We start from the raw sequence: 10,693 nt of genomic DNA, 5'->3' as shown, positions 1-10,693 counted from the left end.
TTTTTTAATTATTTTTTTAGACTTATTATTGACCTTAAATGAATATTTCATAAACAATTAAGGTAAGTTTTATTTTACTTCATTAATGCTTGCTGATGAGTAAGCTGATTTTATAGGTTAGTTTAAATGGAGTGCAACTTTTGTAACTAATTTACCTCATAGCCTGTATCGTTATAAACGTACAATATAAAGTACATAAAGTACTTATATTTGTTATTCATAAAAGATCAATAAAACACAAAAAGTAGAAAAGTTGACCATTTTTTTATTTTATTTGAACATTTCGTAATACGGACATAACACATAATACATCAAGTTTTTGAGTAACATAAAGATTTTTAATATTTGAAAGAATATTTATTTTAAAAAATCAAATATATCTAGACTGTCATCAACATCTGTCTTATAACACAGCCAATTACCTTATCCCTAATCCCTCATAATGCGAATAAGTTTCTCATGTCAGACTATATATTTTCTATCAGCTCCTGACATCAAAGCATTTTGAAATTGAAAAATCCAAGTCTATCTTTACTTTTCGCATTTGTGTAAACTCATGCCGGACGTGCGACATATTTACTAACGAAGCACCGTTGTAAGTAAAACAGAGACGATCATAATACCCCGCAAAATCCCCGAAGATTATTTAAAGACGGCCGAATGTACGACGAGACTTGCCAAGTGCACACGCTACCCCTCATTTGTTTCTATCTCTGTCTTTCTCGTAATCTTCCTACTTCATGAACCAAAAGAAAGAGAACGAGAATCGTAAATTAAGTTTTTCTCTCCTCTTTTCTGACGGGTCCGAGAGCTTTCAAGCTTCAACGAACGTTCTCCTTTCGTTTTGTTTAACTCGCGAACGCGAGTATCTGTTAACGCGCAAACGAGAATAGGAAGTGATACAATAAAAATAAAAAGCGAATAAAAAAGTAGGAAAAAATAACACAAGGGCGTATCACCTTCTATAAGATGAATGAACCTGACACGTTTCAATGACGAGTTTTTCTAATAGGTTTTGTGATTTTCGTGGGAACAAGTTTTCTTAATGAAAATAATTCTATAAGTTACAAGAGGATAAGACTCTTATGTGAAGATAATTAATGGTATGTCTGTGTTTAAGCACATTGAAATGAGGCAGGCTATTTTTGTACTGCATGATTGAAATTGTGATACGAATTTTTCATAGGGCGTCGACCAGGTTGCATAAATGAAACGAATCGGGTTCAAGGCTTTAGTTGAGATATTCAAAATATTTTTGATAAGTTTTATTAGAAGAATGAAATTAAATCAAATTATATTAATATAAATTATTTATAATAATATGATTATTATTTTTACAATTTTGAGTAAGTTTGGAGAATATCTTTAATGATTCAATTTTACACGCTGTTAATTTAAAACTTCCTCGTTTATAGTCAGTCTTAAACTTGAAATTTAGGCATTTTAAACTATTTTCATTCAAATCAAATTAGGAAAAAAAGAAAAAAAACTATTAAGAAATCAAATTGTAGAATATTGAAGTATTGAAAATTGTTTGATTTCAAAAGCTTTTAATTTACTTATTCTTTTATTTATAAAAACTCAATTTTCTCAATTTAAAAATTTTCGTAAACCGTATAATATGCAAAGTTTCAATTAAAAATTGTTCAATAGTTTTAATATAGAAATATTAATTAGCCTTACAATAACTGTAATTCATTTGTAAGGCTTTTAAAAACTATTTATCTTAAGGCTTAAATTCGAAATATAAGAATCCGAAATAAATCTCAAAATATTAATAATACAAATTTAGGTTACAAAAGGAGTTCCGAGCAAGTAAAAAATAATTAAGAATAAAATTAATGATATTAAGTTACAATTTTTTAATCAGACACCCAGCAGTGATTAATTTCACGAAAACTATTTTAACTGATTTAAAAGAGATTGTCAAATATAATTAGAAAAAATATGAAAGCAGAAGAGTGCACATCGGGAAAAAGAATTTAAGTATGTTTATTTTTGTAGAGCGTACCAAAACCTGCAGAATCGGCGACGGCAGTTGCTGACCAACCACGCAAACAAAGCAAAATCACAATTATCCCTTCACAACCTAGTAGCGAAAAAAAGAATGCAGGTCAACCGCCGGCTCCGTCAAAAGCGAAGGAAAATGGACGACCTGAGCCAGCCTCAAGACCACAACTCGAACGACAAGTTCGTGTCGACAAGTCTCGATCTCGCGGCGAGGTTTTGCCACTTGCCAAAAGCGAGAGCACCACTGGTAAGAAAGATCCTAATCTAAAACTCAAAATTAAAAAAATAATATTTCCACGATTTCAAATTTAAAAAATATCTTAAAAGTAGAACAGCATATCTAAATTACTTTTTTTTAAAGACTTGTTTGAAAAACCAAACAAACATTTGCATAATATTTTTCTATTAAGATACATTATATCAGCGTTACAATATTATATATTCATAATCTTTTCCTATTAAATAACATTATATCAGCGTAACTTTCTTTTTCAATAACTCTATTTTTGAGCCTCTACGTCTCTCTTTATTTCACATTCTGATCCTTTCAATTATTTTTGACATGTGAATTCACCCTCTGCAATTCGCATTTCCATTTATTTTTCATGAAGTCGATTATAACACACACTGGAGAGTTGAGACAATTCTTTCACGCTTTCAGTGCTGAGACAAATCACCCAATTTTTCCTATTTTACGCATAGGTGCACCTACACTGTCCAAGAGTTCGTCCAGAGCAGCCATTCCACCCCCGGCACCCCCCAGGCCGCCACCACCACCACCTGCGAGAATCGTATTGAAGGAACTGCCTCCGCTGTCGCAAAAACAGCAAAAAACAATAGACATGCTTAAATCTAGGCCCAGAAAGCGTCCCGATTGGGCGTGCATGATGAAAGAGGTCGAGAGTGGCAGGAAGCTTAGACACGTCACATGTAACGATAGAAGCGCGCCCTTGATCGAAAGGGTCAACAAAGTTAAACCTGATCCAACAGGTAACTTGGAAATTCAAATCAAAGCTCTAATCTTATTTAAAAAAAATTAAATTAAAACTATCGTTTTCAATTTGAAAACAGTACTCTTCAAAAATGAATAAATTCCAATTTGAAGTCTTCCCTATTAAACAATATTTAAATGAGAAGCATTTGGAATTTTACACTTTTACAATAGAAACCGTGCAAACTAAAATATTCTTATATTGTAGTTTTAAAACTTAAACAACTTTACTACGAAGAATTTAAAACGAAAATTTTTAAAATGTAAATTCAAATTGAACAATGCCAACGTAAATTAATTGAAACCTAAAGTATACACTTTTGAATGTTTTAACCGCAAATTATTCGTTTGGAACGCTTTCAGCTTAAAAAGGTTTAACTATTAAGGCCACGTGATGAGTGGGTCACGTGACCAGATTCCTACCTTACCGCCACTAAGAATGGTGGGTCTGGTTCTAAATTTTTATAATTATGAAAAGTTTTTTGTTGTAAATTTTGTTGCTACTTTTTTCATAGTTATTTAAATTTAGGACCAGACCCACCTTTCTTAGTGCTTCTTATTTATTCTCCCAAATTTTCAACTTGATGTGGCGCTTCTTGTGAAAATAAGTTTAGAAATAAAAAAGGTGGCTGTAAGGTAGGAATCTGGTCACGTGACCCGTTTGTCACATAGCCTTAAGGCTTCCAATTTTTTAAAAATGGCCAAATCTTGATGGATACAACCCAATTTTTTTTACTTCAAACTCTATAAATTGGAAATCGTCCAGTTCGTCAATTTGAAAGATGAAATCATTCAATTTTGACAGATTGAAGCATGGAATCAAACCGTTTGAAGGCTTCAATTTAAAATTAATGCAAAATTAACCCAAGATTATTATTCCATATCTCATCTAAAAATATTAAAGTTTGAAAGCTTTAAATCTCAAAACTATTAATTCTTCGTTAAAAATTTAAAAACGTTGAGCTGCTCGTATTTTCAATTGCAACGAATGTGGAAAACGTAAAAGAAAATAAGAAAAATTGTCCCTTTTAAAAATTTAAAAACTACTCTACTATTAAAACTATCAATAATTTAACATTGGAGAATTTAACACGCTTCAAATTAAACATTCTGTTATTCTGGCTACTTGAATTTGCAGTTACATTATAAATGAGTATGGCTGTTAATTTTTTTAAAATCGGAAACATACTGATGCATTCCAATTCAAATTATTAAATTTCAAAATGGTCTATTTTAAGGTAACAATTATTTTACTTATGGTTTTAGTTTAGGTCTAATTTTAATCCTGATCACAATTTTTATAAAAATTAACCGATTTCACTTCAATGTCAAAATGCAATTTATTTACTTTTAAATACGACAAATAAGTTCCTTTTTATTTTTAAATGCTGACTTGACCCTGAAATTAATATCTAATAACTAATTTGCAGAAAATAACATTAATTGGTGCAAAATATCGTGCAGACACGAAAAGCAAGTTAGCCAAAACGATTAGCTTTTAATAAAATTGGCGAGGAACCAGCTGAAAGTTATAGAATTGATTGAAGAGACCACCACAATCATTTACTATTCATCAGTCTGACCTTCATCGGTTTTATTTGATTAGTTTCTCTTGAGAAAATGTTGCTTGACAAAAAATATTAAAAAATATTCCCCAACTGATTTTTTTAAATATGCAAAACACATCCTTTTATATTAAACACATAGTCGTAAAAAACATTTTTAGAATTTGTTTATTATTTATAGCAATTTTAATTACAGGCCCAGACCACTTTGTCTTTGAATCTGAAAAATCTAACGTGCACAATCTGCTACTACACCAAATTCAACAAGGAGTGAAACTAAAAACAGTCAAAACAAATGACCGCTCAAGACCTGTTCTAGAAGGTTTAAGAAAATTTAGAAGACAGCTAACAATAGAGGAACAAATGCAAAAAGCAACAGCGGATGCCCCCGTAGAAGCGACTATACCAGATGAAATGGATGATATTGACGCTGTTAGGGACGACCTTCAAAGTACAAAGCAAATGCTCGCTCTTGAATTAAGGAATAAAGAAGCACTAGAAAGGGATAATAAAAGGTTACAGGTGAGAATATCCGATCCCTAAATGGGAAGTTTAAAATAAACGATGGGAAACAATCCATTTTTAAAATCAAACCTAATTCTATAGATACGCTTTTTTAAATGACATCACATTCTAAAAATTCAACAACAATTCAACTTTTAACTATTCAGATTTATAAAAAGGGAAACAATGGTCACCGATATTCTACTAGAAAGAAAATTTGAAAATACTGTATTTATGCAGGAAAAAATTGACCATTACTTTCTCTCAATGAAGCTCAAATATTCTTTATGAACTTAATTGTAAAATTAATATCAGATGTCTTAAATAACAATTATAAAACCATTTTAGAAGATTTCACAGGCTTTCGAAGGTGTTATCCAAGCAGAACTTCAATTTTAATTTTACTATCACCGTTTTATTATTTTAGCAAAATCGTTCTCTTCATACTTATTTTCACAAAACACTTCCGATCATTTACACTAACAATTATGGAAAGTTTTTTTTAGCCTTTTTATTTAAATATGAACATACAACATGATTTTTTTTAAATCCTAAATTTTGATGTCAAGGAATCTCAGAGATCAGGATTTTTATTCATAAAATAAATGATCCATTTTAGGTTTTTTATGATTTAGCTAAATTATTTTAAGTATTTTTTTTTATAATTATCTAGCAGATCCCATTTGATTTTTGTTTTCCTCTAATGAAATATTTATTATTTATTGTAATAACTTATAAAAGACGCTTTTTAATTTTCCAGATCTTCTATATCACAAATAAATCACTGTATAATCGGTATAATTTGAATTATCCGAAAAAGAATCTCCAGATTAATGAATATAATGGAGAACAGTAAACTCTAAATTCGACGTGTTTAAAATTGAACTTTAACATTCAAAATCGAGTAATTTTAAACTAACGCTCAAAATGGTACAGTAATGAAGTGAAAGCCATTCAAATTTATCTCTTATTTTTCAATTTTGAACAGTTTCAATTTAGTTATTTCAATATTAGGGCTTTTGATGGTAAATTGTAAAATTTTGAACAATCTTAATCTGAAACCAGTTTATTTATCATTTTTTTATTATGCCATCAAAAAATTTCCCTTTCAGGCTACGTGTGACTCACTCGGTTAACTAAACATTTTTTAACATTAACAAATTTTAATTAGAAATTGTATTTTTGAAACTTCAATCTTAATCTATTCGATAGAATCTTTTTAGAGGCCTAATACTAAATATCAGTAATCTATAATAGAGAGAGACCTCTGTTGTATTTTAACATCAAACCACTGTTGTCAGGCCTTTAAAAAGAATTTATCAAATTAAATCAGTCACCTGTATCTGAAACTCTGTTTCTAAATTTAAATTGAACTTAATCTATTCGTATCAAGAAATAAAGGCAGGTGATTTATAATCGTTCACATAGTAAAAGGCGTTACTTTTCAAATTGCACAATGTTGAATAATTTGAGTTTGAAACAATGTTGAATTTCAAAATATATAAATTGTTATAAATTAAATAGTTTGTATTCAAAATGGTACCTTCAAAAATTTAATAAAATTTAAAAATTTGGAAGGATTCAATTCAAAGTTATTCACGCGATACTAATTAGTTTGAAATTACCTAACTTGTAAAGAACAAGATTAAAATTATTATATTTATAGCGCATGTAATTAAGGGCATGCTCTTCGGTGACCACGTGAACAAACTAGTCCCCGGTTATGAACATTCTTTTGGTGTTCACGGTGTCCACACGGATTGAGATATCGTGTTTAAAATTTGACATATTAAATAAAAAGCACTAAAGAACGTTTGTATATATCAATATGTTTATAATCTCAAAGAAAGTTTATTTATAAATTGATAAAATAGGATATTACCATTCGAGTTACAGCACTTTGCAGATAATTTCGGTTTGATGCTGTTCAGATTTTTTGATTCACGTATATCGAGCACTGACGCAAATTTTGGACTAAATCGTCTAACCATTAAAAAAATTAATATAAACAATAAAGTTTGCTCATTCGTTGCAAATCGACAAATGATTATCTGCACACAAGTAACCTATCATTATTTTTAGAGCATTTTTAGCGATTTCTAGCGGAGAAAAAAAGAAACTTAGAACGTCGATAAAGTCGAGATTACGTAACTAAGTTCGTTCAAGAAATTTTTGTGTAGAATGATTTTCATTTTTTGGTCCTAAAATAAAAGATAAATCTCAAATTGGAAACATTCAACCACCAGCAATGTGCTAAAATTTACTCTTCGGAGTTGTCCAACCAACTCCCATGATTCTTGACGTCTAATGTTTGACTCGCCTTGTCTTTCGCCCACGGGTGAAATTTTATTTTTATTGGTTTTGTTAATAGCTTTGAATTATTTCACACAAGTACAAAAAATCCACAAGAGTATTTTTATTATTTTCTGAAGATGCACACTTCTCAAGATGGGACTTAGACGGTTTTTCGAGTATCACATTCTAAGATGTTCCTAGATTTTTTTATATCGAGGCATCTACTTTATCGACGTTAAAAGTTTATTTCCTATTCCAATAGTATTTTACTAGAAAACTTTCTTAGTAATTATAATCGTTTTGATATATATATAGAAAAGTTCCTTAGTGCTTTCTGTATACGTTCCTAAATCCTGAACACGGTATCTCAATCCGTGTGGACGTAGTGAGGACCAAAAAAATGAAAATCATTCTCCACAAAAATTTCATGAACAAACTTAATCACGTGATCTCGACTCTATCGACGTTCAAAGTTTCTTTTTTTCTTCTCTAGAAATCGCTAAAAATACTCAAAAAATAATGGTAGGTAACGTTTGCGCAGATACTTATTTGTTGATTTGCAACGAATCTGCACATTTTATTGATTTAATTCAGACATGCCCAACCTGGAGATATTCCCGTCAGCCACACATGTTTTGCGCTTACCACTATTTCGGCTAGAGAGCGAGAGTGGTGGTAGACTCAGACCCAAGCAGCACCACAGATACGAAATATTCGACAGGATGCTTGGCGCGACTAACTTTTCAATATAAATTTTTAAAGGTGACTAGAATTTTAATTATTTTATTTCAGCATGTTTACATTTATTTTCAAATAATGTAATTCAAAGGAGAATTGTGCAAAGTATTTATTTATTTTACATTATTCAATATTTTAATATTACAGTTGTGGTTGACTGATACTTTTGAAAGTTTAACAATATACTAACATGATGTACAAGGTAGAAGGATATTATGAGCATATTTCAATTATATAACTTATCCTTCTACCTTGTACATCATTTTAGTATATTGTTAAACTTTCAAAAATATCAGTCAAACACAACTGTAATGTTAAGATATTCAATAATGTAAAATAAATGAATACTTTACACAATTCTCCTATGAATTACATTATTTGAAAATACATGTAAACATGCTGAAATAAAATAATTAAAATTCTAGTCACGAATACAAATTTGTATTGAAAAGTTAGTCGCCCCAAGCAGCCTAACAGATATTTCGTATCTGCGGTGCTGCTTGGGTCTGAGTCTACCACCACTCTCGCTCTCCAGCCGAAATAGTGGTAAGCGCAAAACATGTGTGGCTGGCGGGAATTTCTCCAAGTTGGGCATGTCTGCTTTAATTGATTTTTGTAAATGTTTAGACGATTTAGTCCAAACTTTTTGTCAGTGCTCAATATGCGCAAATCAAAAAATCTGAAATGCATCAAACCAAAAATTATCTGCAAAGTGCTGCAACTCGAATGGTAATATCCTACACGGAAAAAAAATTCTTGAGGCGAACGAGTGAATCGAGAATATATTAAACTCAAAGAAAGTATACACTTGGATTAGGTAAAACGTTTAGTTAGAAGAGTTACACATTTAGTTACTTTATGTAAATTGTTCTCGTAAATCAGGAATTTGGACAAAATTGCTACGTTCGAATGTTTATTATTTTCGACAGATTATGTATAATTGTATTATCTTCAGATTAGAAAAAAAATTTAGTTGTTATAGAAATTTATTAACTTACAGTAGCCAATTTTTCGTCTGGTATCGCGAAAATGAATTTCCCTGAAATCCGTGTAATGCATTTTGAGGTCAAGTTTGTTGTTTTTATCGCGTTTCTTGATATTTCAATATAGTTATCGACTACAATCGAAACACATGTAAATTATTATTACTGCATCATAAACTTCATTTAATATTAACATTCGCGCACATTTTAAGTGGTAAAAAGCGTTTAATTGTCCAAATTATATCTTAACTGTCACTGCTCCCGATTAGACCGTCGCCATTTTATTTCGCTGCTCCCATAATGCACCGGTGCTCTTCCGATAATTGCTTCAGACACCTATTCTTAATATCCCTATTATAGCTATACTTATAAGGGGTTTGACTATACGATATCCCTGGTATATGGAAAATGGTCAAGGATATTCATTTTCGCTGATCCAGGGATCTTTCTAAATTCCTTTGTTCGTTTTCAGCTAAATGATTGGCTATAATAAGGAATAATATCCCTGTCACAGCTCAATTTTTTTACCGTGTATTTGATCAATTTATAAATAAACTTTCTTGAAAATTATAAACATATTGATGTATACAAACGTTCTTTAATGCTTTTTATTTAATATCTCGAATTTTAAACACGATATCTCAATCCGTGTGGACACAGTGAACACCAAAAAAAAGGTTCATAACCGGGGACTAGTTTGGTCACGTGGTTACCGAAGAGCATGTCCTTAAAAATAATTATTTAGCTATGAAGGATTACAATTTCAAATGGCACAATAGAGTTTAAATTCAACTTTGTCGAATATTTTAAGCGCTTCTAGTTTAAAATTGTTCACTTGTTTAAATGTTTTCGATTTTGATCGTTTTGGAATGATAATTAAAACATTGAGGAACTTTATTTCTAATTCTGCAACTTTGAAAGATTTAAATATAAAATCAAACTATTTTGAATGTTTCAATACGGTTGTTTCGCGATTTTAGATAAAATCATTTTTTAATACATAATTTTTAGCTGAATAGAAGGTGCGTTATAATTTTTTGTTCTTTTGTGTAGTTTAACAGAAAAAAATGATTAAAAATTGAAGGCGGTAAAACACTTATTCAAATTGGTGTCACGTGGCAGTCACGTGACTCAGAGATTCTCATAATTATCTATCAATGTAACGATGCGAATCTCATGATGAAGAGGTTAAGCCATGGTCTGCTGTCAAGTCAGACTATTTTGATTTGATAGCTTTATTTGTTCATGATTATGTGACAAAAAAAGTTATCTTGTTGTAATATTTGTTTTTTTATGAGTCAGTAGTATGTTGAAGGAAAAAAGTAAATGCAATTATTAACACATTTTAAAATCCTACATATTTAGGAATTGTTCAGTAAACCAGCTACATTTAAGTACTTTTTCAATGAATTCTTTATATTATTATTATTATTATTACACCATTAAGCCACTTCCCTTTCGGGGTAGGCGTGACTCACTCGGTAGGGGAAAGGAGTAGTGTGTGCAGGGATGGAGATTTTTCAGATTGATCCAGAATTCTCGTGCTATTTAAGTAAATAACACGTTCGTTCCGCAACACTGCTCCGACCCAGGTTGCTGATCAATCT

The 10,693-nt window shown here is 30.6% G+C and overlaps 2 protein-coding genes across 6 annotated transcripts in view; one reads left to right on the top strand and one right to left on the bottom strand.

The window, feature by feature from the left end:
- Positions 1 to 10,693, bottom strand: part of LOC117169329 — a 66,756-nt gene that overhangs the window by 43,291 nt on the left and 12,772 nt on the right. The window lies entirely within an intron of this gene.
- LOC117169327 (glutamic acid-rich protein) overlaps positions 1 to 10,693 on the top strand; it is a 45,964-nt gene that overhangs the window by 22,780 nt on the left and 12,491 nt on the right. For 4 of the 5 annotated variants that reach the window (XM_033355656.1, XM_033355658.1, XM_033355660.1 and 1 more), the window contains 3 exons: positions 2,005 to 2,257; positions 2,713 to 3,000; positions 4,763 to 5,088. In XM_033355656.1, the coding sequence (XP_033211547.1) occupies positions 2,005 to 2,257; positions 2,713 to 3,000; positions 4,763 to 5,088 (867 nt within the window). Of the gene's footprint in view, positions 1 to 857; positions 1,104 to 2,004; positions 2,258 to 2,712; positions 3,001 to 4,762; positions 5,089 to 10,693 lie in introns of those variants that run through there. The other variant, XM_033355659.1, reaches the window with a different exon arrangement.

The sequence above is a fragment of the Belonocnema kinseyi genome, chromosome 3 (genome assembly GCF_010883055.1).
Source record: "Belonocnema kinseyi isolate 2016_QV_RU_SX_M_011 chromosome 3, B_treatae_v1, whole genome shotgun sequence".
Classification (NCBI taxonomy): Eukaryota; Metazoa; Arthropoda; class Insecta; order Hymenoptera; family Cynipidae; genus Belonocnema; species Belonocnema kinseyi.
The sequence above is the reverse complement of the archived record's forward strand: the minus strand, read 5'-3'. Positions and strand labels throughout refer to the sequence as shown.